The sequence below is a fragment of the Corapipo altera genome, unplaced genomic scaffold, assembly GCF_003945725.1.
Source record: "Corapipo altera isolate COAL_440 unplaced genomic scaffold, ASM394572v1 267, whole genome shotgun sequence".
In the NCBI taxonomy this organism is placed as follows: Eukaryota; Metazoa; Chordata; class Aves; order Passeriformes; family Pipridae; genus Corapipo; species Corapipo altera.
The window spans coordinates 338,449-356,046 of NW_020884970.1; the positions used below are offsets into that span (position 1 = coordinate 338,449).

General features: G+C 49.4%; 1 protein-coding gene across 11 annotated transcripts in view; it reads right to left on the reverse strand.

The window, feature by feature from the left end:
• ADGRB1 (adhesion G protein-coupled receptor B1) overlaps positions 1-17,598 on the reverse strand; it is a 293,421-nt gene that overhangs the window by 74,220 nt on the left and 201,603 nt on the right. For 9 of the 11 annotated variants that reach the window (XM_027665120.1, XM_027665119.1, XM_027665121.1 and 6 more), the window contains one exon: positions 16,968-17,109. In XM_027665120.1, coding sequence (XP_027520921.1) covers positions 16,968-17,109 — 142 coding nt within the window. The remainder of the gene's footprint in view (positions 1-16,967; positions 17,110-17,598) is intronic. The other 2 variants (XM_027665116.1, XM_027665124.1) reach the window with 1 other exon arrangement.

Here is a 17,598-nt window from a genome sequence, read left to right on the forward strand (position 1 = left end):
TTTCACTTCTTTCTCAATCCCCTTTCCCACATCACCCACAACCCTCTCCTATGTCCTCCATCAGCTAAGGAAGAGATTTCATGTGCTGGACTATTCCTAGGTCAGGTGTTTGCTCACAGACGAGGCATTACACAAATGATGAGTGGCCAGTTGGAAATCAGACTTTGGTGTAATAACTGGTGTCTCTCTGCAGCCCTTCCCACAGGAAAGCCCCTGATCTGCACCTCCTTCCTCATCTTTTAACCAAATTTTCACAAAAGCCATGCCAAGTGGAAGGACTTTGGCTAAAGAGATGCCACAGAGTTCATCCCTCCACCCTACAGAGAAGAAATGGCTGGTGAGGAGATTTTTGTTGGCATCATGAGGGTGGATAACCACAAAAAGCACTGGCTGTTCCTTTTGGAATAATAAAATCATTAAGTTTGAAAAAAGCCTTAAAGAACAGCAAGATCAACCACCAACCCAACACCACCACCATGTTCACCACTAAACCATGTCCTCAAATGCCATATCCACATGTTTTTTGAACACATCCAGGGGTGGTGACTGCACTACTTCCCAGGACAGTCTGTTCCAATGCTTTATAACCCTTTCCATGAAGAAATTTTTCCTAATGTCTAATCTACTTGAGGCAATTTCTTCTCATTCTAAATAAGTCCTAAAGCCTCAGACCCACGTAACTTAGGATTCTGCTTTCTTTCTTCATTATTAAGGTTTCTCTGTCCCGCCCATCTTCCTTTCCCCATCCCCCTCTTCTTCCCTTTGGCAAACAAATCCTCATTTGTTTTATTTCTTCTGACTAATTAAACCCCCTGACAGAAGGTGGTTGGATGCTGTAGAATCCCAGCTTTGTGAGGGAAATTTCCTTAAAGCAGGAAAAGCGAGGGAAAAACAAGGTCAATTCAAAAAGTAATAATGCTGACAACAGAAAGATCTCAAGGTAAGAGAGGAAGCAATCCTATGGGATTTTCCCAGCACCACAGCTGAGGAGAAACCGGTTGTCTGCAAGAGACAGACCAGGAGAAGGGTCTCCACGTTCTCCAGGAGCACCTTGAAATGCAGATAAAGCCATGCCTGTTTGGAGCTGGAAAGAAAACTTTTCCCTGGGCCAATCAGGAACAGAGCAGGTTGCTGTGAGTCGCAATTCCTGGGATTCTGTCACCAGGCATGACAAGGGAGGGGAGAAGCAATCAATGACATCAGCCAGGATGGAAATAACGAGCGTTCCTGCCTGGGGCTGCTCCTGTCCTGCCACCTCATCACTCTGCCTGGCAGGGCAGAAGGACACTCCTCCTTTTCTTTGCGATTTCACCTTGCTTCCTTCTCCTTTTCTGTTTCCTTTTCTCTTCCTTTCTCCCTAATTTTTGCTCTTCTTCTTTGCCTTTTTTGTCTCATTTCCTTTGGCCATTTCCCATGATATATTCTGCCTTTTCTTCTTGCCCTTAATGCATCTCTCTGGCTCTCCCCCCTTGAAATTCTTTGCCTTTCTCTCTTTCCTTCTCTTGCTTTCTGCAGAATGCGGTGAAAAGCGACTTCATTCGAGCCGTGCTTGTTCCATTACCCTGCTCTGGCTCCAGGGTCAAACAGGCTCCAATTAGAAGAAAATATTTCTTAATGCTGTGCAGTTTGCCCCAGACCTTACAAGCTGTTCTTTCTGCTTTTTCCATCCTCGATCCTGAGAAAAGCTGAACAAAGTCTTTATAGGCACAACATCACACCAACACAGTCACCGAAAAATTAAAACCTTTATTATGCTCCCAAATTAAACACAGGCATATGAGTTTGGAATTTGGGGGGCTGGGCTGTGTTTGGTTTTAGAAATGTGTTTGCTCTTTGTAATGGTTGCCTTGAGCCTGGCTTCCTGCACATCTGAAATTAAAGATTCATGAAGTCAGAGAATTACAGAAGTACTGGTTGCAAGGGACAACTTCAGCTTTACAATCCAATTTGCTGCTTGGAGCAAGGCTACCACTAGTATCAGGTGTTGGTTTTGTATGGATAAGCTTTGGGAATTCTCCAAGATAGAGAGCTCCCATCCTATTGGTGCCCATTCCAGGGCTACACCACTCTCCTGCTGATAGGGTTTTTCCCAAGGTCACAAATGACCAGGGGAGGTTTAGATTAGATATTAGGAATTTCTTCACTGAAAGGGTGGTCAGGCATTGGAACAGGCTGCCCAGGGAAGTGGTGGAATCACCATCCCTGGAAGTGTTAAGGAAATGTGTGGATGTGGCACTCGGAGATGTGGTTTAGTGGTGGACCTGTCAGTGCTGGGTTGGACTCGATGGTCTCAGAGGTCTTTCCCAGCCTAAAGGATTCTATGGCTCTGTGAACCTCACAAGCTCCAGTTTGTGGCTTTTCCCCTTGTTAAACCATCAGGCACAAGCCAGAGGAATTTGGTTTTATAATTTTTGTAACTGTCCCTCTGATACCCTCAGGTTGGGATCAGATTTCCCCTTTCATCCACCTCTGCAAGACCAAGCAAGTTCATCTCCTTCTTCCCCCAGGTCATGAGCTCAAAGCAACAAGACTCATCCCACTCTTCTTACAAAGAACTGGACCAGGTGGGTGTGATTTACTCCAAGTATTCTCAGGAAGCATTTCACTGTGCCACTGTCCCAAAGGCTTTTCATGATTCCCGAGAAGCTTTTTTTAAGCCACATAGTGTTGATTTCATTGCTGGTTGGACAACTCTTGCCAAAGCAGGGAGATAGCTGTTAAAATAGCTGGAAAATAATGCTTTTACCAGTACTCACAGAATGAACAGCTTTCTAAACAAAAGGGTCTGTGTCAGTGCTGCAAGAAAACAACTCAGGAGGGTTGAATGAGCAAAAGGTGAATGTGCTCTTCTTATCTGCCAAAAAAACCACTGATTTTTTTAACCCCATCTGGTTGGATTCTGGGTTTCTCATTCACATATACACCTCACTGGGATAGTAAAGCACCTACACTCTGCACCAGTACAACCACTGCTAAAAAATTCAGCAGCCACCCCAAAGGGCAGGAATCCACAGCAATAAACAGTGTCTTTTAGGACTCTGGTATTGAGTGATGCCATGACACCTTCACCTGGGTGAGAATGACACAACTCAGCTGTTGTGTCACAGAATGACACTGTGTGTGTCCATCCCTGGGGACTCTACAGAGGCTGCAGAAGGGGCAGATGTGAGGGACACAAGAAGCAGACCCACTGAATAAGGAGGTGCTGCTCACACTCCACCGTTCTCTTGACCATCATCATACAGTGCTCCATGAAACCAGCACTGGTGTCCAGGGTGGTCATGCCAGGACATGCCTGTTGCTGAGGTCTGGGATAAAAGTGGTCCTGCTCGAGGGAAGACTCAGTTTTCATCTCCTGGAAGACCTATTTCTTCCACTAATTGCAAGACAGGGAGGGATGAAGAGCCTTTTTTTTTTCTTTTTAACAGAATCGTGGAATGGTTTGGGTTGGATGGGACCTTCAAGATCATCTCGTTACAACACCCTGTCATGGGCAGGGACACCTTCCACTAGAGCAAGTTGCTCAAAACCCCATCCAACCTGGCCTTGAACACTTCCAGGGATGGGGCGGCCACAGCTTCTCTGGGCAACCTGTGTCATGGCCTCATCACCCCCCGAGGGAAAAATTTCTCCCCAGTATCTAGTATAATTCTATCTTCTTTCAGTTTAAAGCCTTCTCTCCTCGTCCTGTCGCTACATGTCAGCAATGGCAGCTCCAACAACCTCCAAACCTCCCAGTTTAGTGGCTGATCATGACATAATATGGTCTGGAACATCCCTCTGGGTAGTTGGGATCAGCTGTCCCGGCTGTGTCCTCTCCCAAATTCTTCTGCACCTCCAGCCTTCTCAGTGGTGGGGTGGGGTGAAGAGCCAAAAAGGCCTTGGTGCTGTGTAAGCACTGCCCAGTAATAATTAAAACATCACTGTGTGATCAACACTGTTTTCAACACAAATCCAAATGCAGCCCCACACAAGCTGCTTTGCAGAAATTTAACTCCATCTCAAACAAAATCTGGTAAAAAACTATTTCTCCACCTTTCTTATAAAATTTTATCTATTGGAAGGCCACAATAAGGTCCCCCCAGAGCCTCTTCTTCTCCATCATCCAACCTCTGAGAAGGGCTTTGAGATCCCTGCATGAAAATGTCACTTAGTGGCATCATTAATAAATTATATTTAGCCAACTTTGTTCTGGAAAACGTGACATCATATTGAGCTCAGCCCCTGCCACTGCAGGACAGGTCCAGAGGATTTCTCCCTCGTTTTGCTCCCCTTGCCTCACAACCACAGGCTTCCCATGTCAAAGCTAATAGTCACCCATTATCAGGAACGCATTTGTGGAGCTGAGGGCTCCTTTTCTGTAATTTGGCTGGTCTAACGGGCAATTCTGGGTAATTACAGAGCACAAAAATCACCCGGAGAGACGCCTTAACATGCTACTATTTATTAACAATCGCCAGCTCCTCGGTGGGTATTGAGCCTGCTCTCGAGATCCAACGTGGCAATCCGTGTTTAGCAAACAGCCCCGATGAAGCTCTGAGGGCAGAGGAGTGGCCACGCAGCCTCCCTGTAAATGGGAACTGTCAGGATCCTTTCCTGCGGGCTGGCAGGGAATTACGGGAGTTAACAACCCGCATTATCTACCTGCCACTCATCAGCACCACGGTCAGCTCGCTGCCACCCCTGAGCGACCACGCTGCGCTCCCAGAGCCTCAAATTTCCAATCTCCGTGTGGAGGAGGGATGGGTCAGGCTCATATGTTAATGCTGAGAACCACTCTTCTTCTGCCCCAAACATTACCACTGTCATCACTTAAAACACACTGCGCTTTATTCCCTCCCTGCCCCTCTCCGATTACACTTTGCTTGGCCAAGCAGCTGAAATCCCTGTTTTATGGAGCTCTGAGGAGCAGCCATGAGTCACTTTGCATCTTTTTGCGGGCTGCAGTTTGGGAATCAGACTGCTGGGACCTCAAGGAGGAGGGTGTGGGTGGAGATGGAGGAGAGTGGGGGTCTATTCCCAGCTTGCCTGCAGGTCAACTGTGGCCACGTGGCTCCACCACTTTAGCAAACCTTTCTCAAAGGCCTCTCAGCTGATCTGCTTTAGATGGCAAACACTGGTTTTAGCTTCTCAGGGGCCTGTTTTGATCCCCTGGAAATGGAGGAGGATAATACTGGCCTCCATCTCTCGTCCAAAGCTTAACTCAGCTTGGAACACTGCGGTGTGTAAACGCCTCAGGGGGTTCCTGGGGCTATGTCAGGACAATCAAGAACCAGCATCTCATTCTCTGCTGTGCAATATTAACATGGGGAGGTATGGAGGAGAGAGAGGAGAGAGCTCTTGGCTTAACTGTTTGTGAGCTGGCCAGATGGAATGTCTGGCTTTGAAATCTTTGCTTCTCGCGCATATGGAAAGCTTGCTCTGTTGCAGCCTTTCCCTTTAAAGCATATTGAAGAGAAAATAAAACCATTTTCCACAATAAAGCTGGTAATAACCAAAATGGCCTATTCCTCTACGGGTGTGTGTCCTTTGCTTCTGAGAGAACGGAGGCAGAAGTGAACTTAAATCGCATTGTGCAGCAGCACTGACACAGGCACTGCAGCAAAGAGCAAACCTCATTTCACTCTGTCAGTCCAGGAGAATCAAATGGTCCAGGATCCACTCTGTTGCGGATATATGATATAGATATTCATACATATTCACATTCAAAACAGAGGGGTCCTGCCCATACTGCTCAGTGGAACATTCACTCCTCACAACTCCCAGAAAGGAGGCTGTGGTGAAGTGAGGGTTGATCTCTTCTCCCAGGCAACTAATGACAGGACAAGGGCAGATGGCCTCAAGTTGCACCAGGGGAGGTTCAGGTTGGATATTAGGCAAAATTTCTGCACTGAAAGAGTGGTTATGCACCAGAACAGGCTGCCCAGGGAAGTGGTGGATTCACCACCCCTGGAAGGGTTCAAAAAAGGAGCAGACATGGCACTTTGTGCTGTAGTTTAGTGGGCACGGTGGTATTCAGTTGAAGGCTGGACTTGATGATCTTGGAAGTCTTTTCCACCCTTAATGATTCCATGATTTTATGATTCATGGAGCAATCCACACCCTGAACTGCAGCTGGACAATGCTGGTTGGCACAAGTCAGGGAGCACTATAAAAATTAAATATTAGGGACAATTACAGGACAGCACTAGAGCCACCTCTGCCATGGAATTTATTATTATTGTTACCATTATCATCATCATCATCATTGTTACTACCATTGCTATTACTAGCATTATTTTACCACAGGGACATATGCTCTATATGCTTTCTATATCCTCTCTAGGCACATTAAAAATAAGTCTTCTTTCCTGCTCCTTTCTGCTGGGAATTGTCCTTTCTATGTACTACACAAAGAATAACCAATTCAAATCCTGCAGCTGATTTGGAAGCTGGTTGTCCTCCTCTCTTGTAGCTTCACAGCAGCAGCTCTGAGCACCTTGCAGGGAAATGTGGTAAGATTTACACACAGCTAAAATAAAATAAGTCCGTGGCAGATTGGGGATGGAAAATGAGAGTAGAATCCAGACTGTGTTTATCCTGATTTAAGCAGTGTTTTGGTTCCATGCCAGGCGACAGCATTTCACCAAATTATTCCAAAACAGCCCGTTGTTTGTTTTACTATCAGTGTGGTGCTGGTGAGTGATGCCAGACCAGCAGCTCTCCCCCAAAACATGCCTTCCCTATTCCCGTGCATCCTGCCCTTCAGAGAGACCCAGCTGAGGAGTGGGGGGAACACCAGAGGCTACAGGGTTTGCAGGAGGATTCCTGTCAAAGATGCTCATATCCCCTGGAGAACAAACATCCACCTTCCCTCTCCCCTTGCCTGTTGAAGGCCTTAAGAAAAAGCTTCATCCAAAGCACAGATTGTGAACACTTGTGCAAACGCTGCACAAGCCACCCCTAAGGCATCTCTTAAACCCTGCCTTTATCCAATTCATAGAATCATGAAATATCTGGAGTTGGAAGGGACCTACAAGGATCATCAAGTCCAGCTCCTGGCCCTTCACAGAACAACCCCAACAATCCCACCACATCCCTGGGAGTGTTGTCCAAACACTCCTTGAGCTCTGTCAGCCTTGGTGCTGTGCCCACTGCCCTGGGTAGCCTGTTCCAGTGTCCAGCCACTCTCTGGGTGAAAAACTTTTCCTGCTATCCAACCTAAACATCCACTAACACATCTTCTCTTCCCTTGGGTCCTATCACTGGTCACCAGAGAGAAGAAATCAGTGCCTGCCCCTCCACTTCCCCTCACGAGGAAGCTGCACACTGTGATGAGGTCTCTCCTCAGCATCCTCTTCTCCAGGTTGAACAAATCCTAATTATTCCCTGCAGATGCAATTCCTCTCCTGTAGGACCCAGGTTCCCATCTCTCGCTGTTGATCACTGAAGATCCCTGCACTGGTAACAGCTCCTGGCCCAAACTGGGCTTGAACCAACAGCCTTGGAGTAAAACAAGTGTCCAGACCATTGCCAGTCCTCAGAGGGTTTCAGAGGCTCCTTCTCACCTTGAAAAAGGAGATGAAGGGATTTCAGCCATTTGGCAGCAGATTGGTGTGCTCTTATGGGGATAATGACAGCTCTACTCCCATTGGAATCCAAAGAGCCCACAGGATCCAGCATGTTCCCAGCCCCCCAGTGCAACACACAGCTGGTCACTGGGGAATCCCTGAAGCCAATTCCCTCTCCACGGAGCAGTGATCTCCAAACAGAACTCCAGGAATCAGCTTCCAGCCCTGACACCCAACTCATTCACAGCTTGAGTGATTGAAAAGTAAAGCTGTAACAGCCCCTGGATTTACAGCTGTTCTGAGCTGATATAAACAAAATCAAAAGTGGCCCCAGTAGTGGGATATTCCCTGTCTGGGGAACAGCTGGCATGATTGCCATGTTTAAAAAGAGGGAAAAGAACCATTTGTCAAGAAAAATGAAAGCATTGTCTTACTTGTGGGAAAAGAGCAGAGTCATTTTGCTTTCACAGATTTATTGAATATATTCTGTATATCCTTGTGGTTGATGGGGCAGGTAGGCAGCGAGCACTCAAGCTGCAGACTGAGTTTTGACTTGCAGTTATCCCACCCAGCATAATCTCACTTTCTTCATTAGACAGTCCTACCATTTAGAGGGAACTTGCAAGCTCAGATACTCCTAATTACAACTCTGACATTTGTTTGCCACACATGTTGCCCGTTTTTGCTCAAAGATTGCCAAAATCTTGCCATTAGGTTTGTCCACTCAGTCATTCACAGACAGCAAAACTATGAAGGGCACAAACCTTTCAGAAACTGCTTCAATTTGGGTTTAAATCAGTAGACAATTGTTGTAAAATAATAATAATAATGACTTAGCCATGCCTTAACTGTATGGCAATTTAAGGGCAGCCTTAGCCTTCGGGCAGGGCATAAAAGGCTCAGTGGTGAAGCAGCTTGTCAAAATTACCTAAGGAAGGGCTTTTCCAGGCCAAAGCACCATGGAGAAGGGTGCAGAATTATACCAGAATAACAAGAAACACTCAACAGTTCCACTGACTCTTCCAGCACAACGTGCTTAGTCTCTGAAGTGCTTTGGAAAGGAAGATAATCTCATTTAGCACTAATTGTGACTCCCACCTTGAGAAGCCCATGAAGCCCAGCCTCCATCACCCACCTGTTACCATTTTCAAACAAGCCCCTTTGTGATGCTCCCACGCCATCCCCTGCCTTGGGAGAAGCTCCCCAAAAACCCAGTGCTCTTGCTTTAAACCACCCCTGTAAAGCCCTGCCTGGTGCAAAGCCCACAGAGCAATCCTGACTCCGGCAGGATCTGCGGATCAGGATGACTAATGCCCTCATGCTGTTTACATGGGCCCCCACACCCGCCTCTGTTCAAGCATCCTTGTGTTTCACGTGGAAGTTTCAGCCGAATTCCACCTATTTTGGGTCAGGGTGTCTTTGTGGCTCACTCAGCACTGAGCAGATTGAAGTTCTGCTCCGCAGCTGAAGCCTCCCAGGTGACCCCGTGGTCCAAACAGCAGGTTATAAATATATAAATAACAATGGATCAACAGCTACAGTTAAATATGGGAAGTTGTGGACAGACTGTGGGATTTTTGGCTTTCCCATCTGCCTCCATCCCACTCCTCCACCTCCCACAAACGTGCTGCCCCTCTGACACATTCCTCTCTTTAAACACAGCAAGGAGCAGACAGGAAGGGGATCTGGTTCACAGAATTACAGGTAAAAGGGTGGGAAAAGCCCTGACAAGCCCAGCTCACCCCTCATCCTGCAAAGCCATTGAAGCCACCCCCAGCCTCTTCAAGACAACCTTTGCTGATGGAGGCTCTCAGTGCTTGACTCTCCCTGCAGTCAGAAGGCTTTCCCTTGTGCCTGAATTAAACCTCTCACTCTGCAATTTGAGCTCAATCCCCAGCAGACACAGAAAGCAGATTATTCCCTTTCCAGAGCCACCTTCTACCCATTTGAAGACTATTATCCTCTTTCCCCTCAGCCTTCTCTCCTTTAGAAGGGAGTCAAAACATCTTGCAGAGCTCACCTCTGCTCCCCATCAGTGAGGAGGTACCACACCAAACACTCTGACACGTCCTCTCCCACACACCCTCCCACACTTACCAGTCATCCTGTTTGGCCCCAAAACACAGTACCTCAGACAGGTACCTCTCACCACCCTCTGTTCACATTTCTGGTCCTCAGATCTGCACACACTCCTTCCCTGAGCTTTCAGGAAAGGGAAAAGTGGGGGAATTGGGAAGACCTTGGTGTCCTGGCTTAAATCCACACCTCCTTTAGCAGAGCACTAGGCTGTGGCTGGGTAACAGGGTAGCTGTCACACTTGCTAAGCTGCCTTCATGGCAACAAGCCATTAGGCACTGCAGCTCAAAAATAAGCACCAAACCCCTCAGGAATTCCTGGACACTCAGTATCCCAGACATTCATGGGGAGGCTTTAATTTGAGCTGAAGACAAGGGACCAACCTCAGCCCTGCCCTGCTGCTGGGGTCACTTGGTTAATGCCAGCACTGCCTTTGCACCAAAGGGTGAATTTGGCTTGGAATTACTCACATTGAATCCCACAGAGCCTCTAAGCTCCCAGCCACTTGCTCATATTCCTCTCCCACGTCCCCTTCAGATGGAGAGATACAGGGTGATGCAGCATTTGCCTGCAGGAGAGTCACTGCCAGGGCTGTGCAGAGCTCAGGGAAGAGCTGCAGCCCCACACTGCTGCAATCCCACCACCTGGACTTTAGTCAGGAGTTAAAGACCTGGGCAAATCCACGAGGAACTCGGCACAGGAAAGCTGTCAGCTGGGAATGTCTCCTGAACTCCCGGCTGGATCGACAGCTGAATCCGCAGACAGCCGAGGAGGTGGGATGCTGGGTGATTGCTTATTATGCTGAGCCAAATCCTCCCATTATTACCTTCTGTGCTACCTGTCTTCTTTTAATATATTCAAGTGTTGTCTCTGCTGGAAGCACAGCACTGAGAGGGATTTCCCACCCCGCTCGTCTCTCATTCCTTGCCCGTCTATGTTCAAACACCGATCACTTACTTGCTAATGGGATCCCTTCTTAGGTATCTGTGAGCAGCATTTAGAAAGGGCAATCTGCAGGCACATCTCCCACCGAAATTACAAACCCAGGGTTATTCTGGCACCTGGAGCACACCACAAGCTCTATCAATAATCTCCTTCCTCTAAAAACCCAACAGAAATCATCCCTACATTGACTCCAGGTGCTCTCCAAACTCTAACGAGATTTAGCCCAAATTCACTCTGCAACACACACTGACAGACTTCACATCACTGGCAGAGCAAACATTTAAATGAAGGTGATTTCCAGCATGTAGGATCACATTCCAGCTCCTTTGCTAAGAGGCGACTTTGGAAAAATAATGGAATTCTTTTAAGAGGCAGTTAGACTGTGGGTTGGCCCATTTGGCCACCTAAGGGCATCACACATCCTCTCTCCCTCCTAATCTTATTGTGGGAGAGAGTAGGAGGGGAAAACTGTCTGCCCAGCTGGTTCATACCTTGTCTTCTCCATTCTATCCACGCCTGCTGAAACTCAGGAGGGCTAAACTGGATTTAGTGAAAGGAGCATCCCTGCTGAGCAAGGCAAAGCCCAGCTTGTGATTTACAGAATCACAGCCTGCTCCTCCAGGCTTGGGGAAAAACCTTGGGGAAAAACACCCCTGAGAAAACACAGCAGCTGCTCCTGCTGTGGAACAGGAGACGGGCAAAGCCCAGAAATCCTCAGGAGCACTTACACCATATCCTTCCCAGATCCCAGCACAAAGCTCTCCTGAGACGAGCAGGAGTCCAGCTGGAGCGTCCCTTCATCGCTCCCACTTTGGCACCTTCGCATCCCAGGAGAGTTCAGCAGTAACAGCACAAATCCCCAGGAAATCTTAGGCAGTATTTCCAGTTCAAGAGGCATAATCAGCTCCTAAGAGACACTCTACAGAGAGCAGCATCCTGGAGAGGACAGGGTGATTGCAGGAAGAGGTGCCAACAGCACGAGCGCAGGAGCTCGGGGAGGATTTGGACCTCAAAAGCCCAAATATTCGCAGCTCAGCAATGTTCGCCCTGGCACAGCTCTTGCTAAAACCCAGCAAGAGGAGGTTCCTAATGCTCTGTCAGGGAAATGACAGCACTTGGGGCTTCCTGTAGCACCCTTCAGGCTCGGGGCACTGTGCAAATGTGGCTGCACCGAGCCTGAGATGTCACCTGCAAGGGTGCTGCAGCTGGAGAAAGCGAAGCAGAAAGCAAGGAAGTGATTAGCTCAAGGTCATAATTTCACTTACAGCCACAGAAACAGCTCTGGCTGTAGCCTGTCCAACACACTCAGAGACACCAGCCTAATAAACTCTTCCCTAGACCCCTGTACGAACTGGTAGTGGTTTGATGCCTCAAGACTTCGAGATGGATAACAAAACTCAGGACTTGCCTTCATCAGAAAAGCCCAACTTCTGAATCAAAGAGTTAATATTGCAGAAAAAGCAGCATTGTTATTAACTAAACCTGGAAACTGCAGTAAACATGAGAACTGGCAGTTCTCAGGGTATGCAAAAGGCTTTGTTCATATCCAAACTCCAAATCTCACGTGACAAACGCTGGAAGAATATAAATGTTAAAATGTTCACTTCCAAATAAAGTTCTCCAGTCTTGTCTAACTGAAACTGCTACAATTTTCCATCAAAATGTTGTCAGAACTGCTACACCCTTACAAAATATTTGATTCATTAACATCAATTTTTATTTTTCTTTTTTTTTCCTGCTGGAAAACCTGGATCCACTCCCTGAGCAAGCAGAGCCCTACAGAGTTTTAGGAGCTTAAAATAACCCACCTTGTGTCTGTGCACTCTCCATGAAGTACACAGACCTCCCGTGGCACAGGACAATCCTTTCAGAGGGAAGATCTTCAAGGCACAGCAAGAACTTTAAAGGTGCCTTCCAACCCAAAATATTCTGGGATGATCACACCAGACCTGGGTGTTGATTCCCTTCCCACAGCCAAGAGGGACACTGAGAGTCTACTCTCCAGGCTTCACAATTTCCCAAGGGTAAAAGGGATTTCTTATCCTCTGCTTCGAACATAATGGGAAATTTGAGTTGAGAGAGGAGGTCAGAAGGTGGTGTCACCATGGGGAGGGAGCACACCATGAAAGGTGCTTTCCATTCATGCAAACTGGAGATAACAATGAACAAACCCTCTTGCAACATCCTGGGATGCAGAATCACGGAATCATGGAATCACTAGGGCTGGAAAAGACCTCTAAGACCATTAAGTCCAACCATCAGCCCAGCACAACTGAACCATGTCCTCAAATACCACAAGCATATGTTTTTTAAACGCTTCTAGGGATGGTGACTCCACCACTTCCCTGGGCAGCCTGTTCCAATGCTTGACAAACCTCTACATGAAGAAATTTTTCCTAATATCCAATCTAAACCTCCCCTGGCACAATATGAGGCCATTTCCTCTCGTATCACAGATCTCCTCATTGTGGGCACTCCCTTGCCTTGCCAATGCATACCCACGTTTGTTCTGCTACAACACACCCCACAAAACTGTCCAGGTGCCCTACAACCCTCCCAGGTCATGGTTTGCCTGTCAGTAAACACTGACAGAGAGGTGAGATGTTCCAAAAATTTACCACAGACACAACAAACTGCAGCCCTACAAGTTGCTGCCACCAGCAGCTCTCAAGCTTTGCTAACACCAGAAAGGAGAGCAGAGCTCGTTCTGATCAGCCTTGTCTCTGCAGACAAGGGAGTAAGGAGGGGGAGAGAGAGTAGAGAGATATTTGTGTAGACTTACTACAGTCCTAAGTGCTGCACGAATCATAAAATCACAGAACAGTTTGGGTTGGAAGGGACCTTAAAGATCATTTCATTCCAACCCTCCTGCCATGGACAGAGACACCTTCCACCAGGTTGCTCAAAGCACCATCCAACCTGGCCTTGAACCACAATCCAACCTGGCCTTGAACCAGGCTTTAAAGCTTGACTGACTTTATAAAGGCCAATCCTAAGCAGGTGGGCAGCAGAGACATCACCAAACTCAAACGAGACAACCAAAGAGTGAAAGTCTCTCCTGCCCATCCTCAGGCTCCTCCTCTGCTTCCTTCCCACCTCCAAAAATCACCAAGAAATATTGAGAAAACACCACCACAAGCCTGCCATGCAGTTCTGCAGTTTGCTTTTGCCCTCATTCCCTGTTAGCACTGCTATTATGCAGGTGTAGCACCACAGCATGTCAATGCCATTCCCCTCCCAGGCTGGGCAGAGTATAAAACTAAACGAAAAGACAGTCCCAAAATGCTTGTCTGTGATCCTTAATTTAAGAGGTTTTAATCTTTCATGATGGTCAAACAGCAGTTGTGCCAAACCAGTGCAAGAGGCTGCCTCTGGAAATAGCAGGGTCCAAGGGAAATCAAACACAAGCCTGAACTCCAGCTTTTGAGCTGGATCTGAACAGCTCCATCAGGGCTTGGGGATGTCTGCCTCCCAAATTGATTCAAAACACAGAATTTTCAGCCTCTAGCTTCACTGAAATCAAGGAAAACTGCTTTCTTTCCCTGCCACATGAGCAACTCTCAAGTCCCAGTGCAGGGAAACTGTCCTTGGCAAGTCCAAATCAGCAGCAACAGTCATCCCAAAATCCTCTCATAGCCTTTTTTTTTTCCCTCCCTGCAAAGAAGCTGTGCCCATACCAGGGTTACAAATATTTCAAACTGCCAGGGCCAAAGACTCCAGAAGGGAGATTTATAGCAATAAATAATATTAATGACCCAGGCGGACGGAGCTTCTTGTCCTGAGAGCTCCAAAGGCACATGAAAAACGGCACCATAAATGTCACCACCGCAGACACCAACGATGACGAGATGCCACCTCTGGGGACGGGAGGCAACGTGGGCTTGTTCAGAATGAGATTTGGTGAGGAAACCAAGGAAATGAGGACCTGGACGAGCACGGTCCTGCCAGCTCACAGGGCAGGAGATGGGTCCCAGCTGGTTCACCTGAGCTCAGCCTGGATGATGCTCCACAGCATCATCAAACCCGTGGCTTTGCTTAGCAGGGGAGACTCAGGAGACACCCAAGCCCCAGTTTTCCCCCAAACACGGCCAAAGGCCTCATCCCGATGCTCAGGAGGCTGGGAAAAAATGAGTTGTGAAAACATAACCTAGCCAGTGGAGTTGGAAAGAGGACGAAAGAAGTAATTTTAGGCCTAAACCCCAAAGGAGGAGCTGCGAGTTTAGTTGCAGATATAATAAAACATGCCTGGGGGAAGGAACCTGCATCCTCCCGCAGACAAGCCCACTCTCAGATGCAAAAATTCTTACACCAACCCTGTGTTATCCAGATAACACTCCAAACACCTGGAGCTGAGGGAGCAGCAGTGTCTGGCCATGTCAAATTAACCATTTTGTCCCCAGGCTGCTTAGTTAAATAATACCAAGCACTATGTGAACATAAACCCTCCACCAGAGAAACTTCTGCTTCAGCCAAGGCAAAGATTCCCTTTGCTTTTCCCACACTGCCTGATCCTCTGCCCAGAAGATGGATCAGCAGCTCAGCTGCACATCTGGGCTCGCTTCACTCCAGGCTTTGCCTCAGAAGCATTCCTGCAGCAGAAATCCCAATTTATTTTCTCCAGCCATGCAATCTCCCTAAACTTTGTCAGGACACCTTGGAGTCCTTCCCATGCAGGACAAGGCTCAGTCATCCATCACCATGGGGGTCATCACAAATTCTGGAGCCAGACACTTGAGTTGTTGTAGTTTGGGATGAAGGGGGAAGCCTTGGTGCTGGCAGGACACAGCCCTGCAAGCTCCCAGGGCAGGGGATGTCTCCCACCTGGCCCACCTGAGCTCACCCTGTCCACCTCCAGCAGGCTGGATCCCATTCCTGGAGAGCACCAGCCCAGCAGGCTGGTTCACAGTGCCCACTTGGTTCATAGTGGGAAGACAAGGAAACAAAGACCCATAGAAGAATACGTGTGCAGAGATGCCAATGTCAAAGCAACCAGCCCATTCCAGACCCCTTCCAAGCAGGAACACACTCTCTGTCTTACCTCTGAGCATCCTTCAACCAGAGCATCTGTACCAAGACCAGAAACTTGGTGCCTCTCTCAACAGGCCCCCAAAAGTGGCTCCACCTGACACTCCAGAGCCCATTTCAGAGCCTTGTGGTGGCTGGGCCTCCACGGGCCCGGGCAAACACAATCAACACTGTGTCTTTAAAACCACTTCAGTGCAGATGTTGTTTCCATGGTAACTAGTGGACCAAATACATTAGTGTTTCTAATAATAAACCAAACCTTCATCTTGGAAAATGTGATCCCCCCTCTCCTTTACCACCCTCACCCTTCCTTTCTTCTTTTCCCCTCCCCTTTTGCTGAATTAAGCCAGCATTTAACAAGCAAGCCATAATTAGTAAATAATTGCAAGGGCCCAGTAACTCCCAGTGCCCAGGCAGATGGAGAAGCTTTAGGTGGAGGGAGGGGGGCTTTGCTCCATGAACCTGGGAACTGTCCAAAAAAAGGACGAACTACTCAAAAAAAAAATAAAAAAAAATAAAAAGCACAAGGTGGAAGAGAGGACCCTGTGTAGCCTCTTTTGGCCACCCCAGTGTCGCCTTTAGTGCCCTGGCACCCTCCCCGCGCTCTGACTCAGGGTGCAGCCGCCCAGCGATAATTTCTAGGAATCTCGCACTTTTTTTTTTTCCGGAGGCTCCGTCCGAGACGCGGCACCGGCTCCGCGTCCCCGACAGCGGCCAAAAACTTCACAACTCCTCCCCTTCCACGCTCCCCTCATTGCAGAGCGGGGACCCCCCCACACACACACACGCACACCCCAAAACTAAGCGGGGCGGCGGGAAGGACCCCGAGGCGGGGAGGGAGACACGAGGGAGCTGCGGCGGGGAGGGAGGCGGAGCGGGGCGATCCCACACACCCCCCCCAAAAAAATAAGACACGTGCGAAGATGCCGTGCGTGGGGGAGCCCACGGGAGCGAACGCGCCTGCGGGGGCCGGTCGCTCCCCACATTTAGCGGGATCCACGTCCAAAGGCACAGCACGGGGATGGAGGGATGGCTGGGAGGACGGGGGGGACGGGGGGAGCGCAGCGCGGCATCACCCCCGATGTGTCTGTGTGTGTGTGTCCCCGAAGCTGCGCTCAGGGTCGGGGGGAAGGGGAGAGGAAGGACGGCGGGGAGGGGAGGGGGAGGGCGATGCGAAGCCTCCCGCCGTGTCGCCACGGTGCCGGTGACCCCGGACTGCAGCAGCGCTCGGGGCTCGTCCCCGCCGCCGCTCCGCGGTACCCGGGGATGCTCCGCTGCATCCCGGTCGCTTCCCGCTTCCCTTTTCCCTGTCCCCCCGCGTGTCCCCCCCGCCTCCCCCATGCCCTCCGCTCCTCCCTCGGCGGGACTCACCATGTCGGGGCTGAGCTGGGCTAAGATGGCGAAGGCGGAGAGCCGGTCACACAGACACTTGGTCCGGGAGGCGTCGAGCGGGACCGTTCGGCAGCCGCGCCAGGACCAGGCGCCGGGCGGGGAGGCGGAGGCGGAGGCTCTGCTGGAGGGAGGAGAGGAGAGCAGGGAAGGAGGGAGGGACGGGGCGGTGGAGCGGGGAGAGGGGGAGAGAGCGGCCGTCAGGGCGGGCGGGGAGCGGGCACCGCGCCGCGGGGGGATGGGGGGAGACCGCCCCCCCGCCCCGGCCACCCCCACCCCACCGACCCCCATCCCACCGACCCCACACCGGACCTGCAGCTCTAGTCCTGCACCTGGTCCTGGTCTGACCCCTCCATCACTGCTCACCCATGTCAATGTCCCCCTCCTCGACCTCCGGGCTGGCCTGTCTCACTGTCCCCATATACACCTCCCCAACCCTATAGCCCTGCCCTACATATCCCATATACACCTCCCCAACACTATAGCCCTGCCCCACATATCCCATAGACACCCCTTTACCCCTATAACCCTGTCCCACTTATCCTACATATACCTTAACCCTATAACCCTTTCCCACATACCCCATATATACCTCCCTGACCCTATAGCCCTT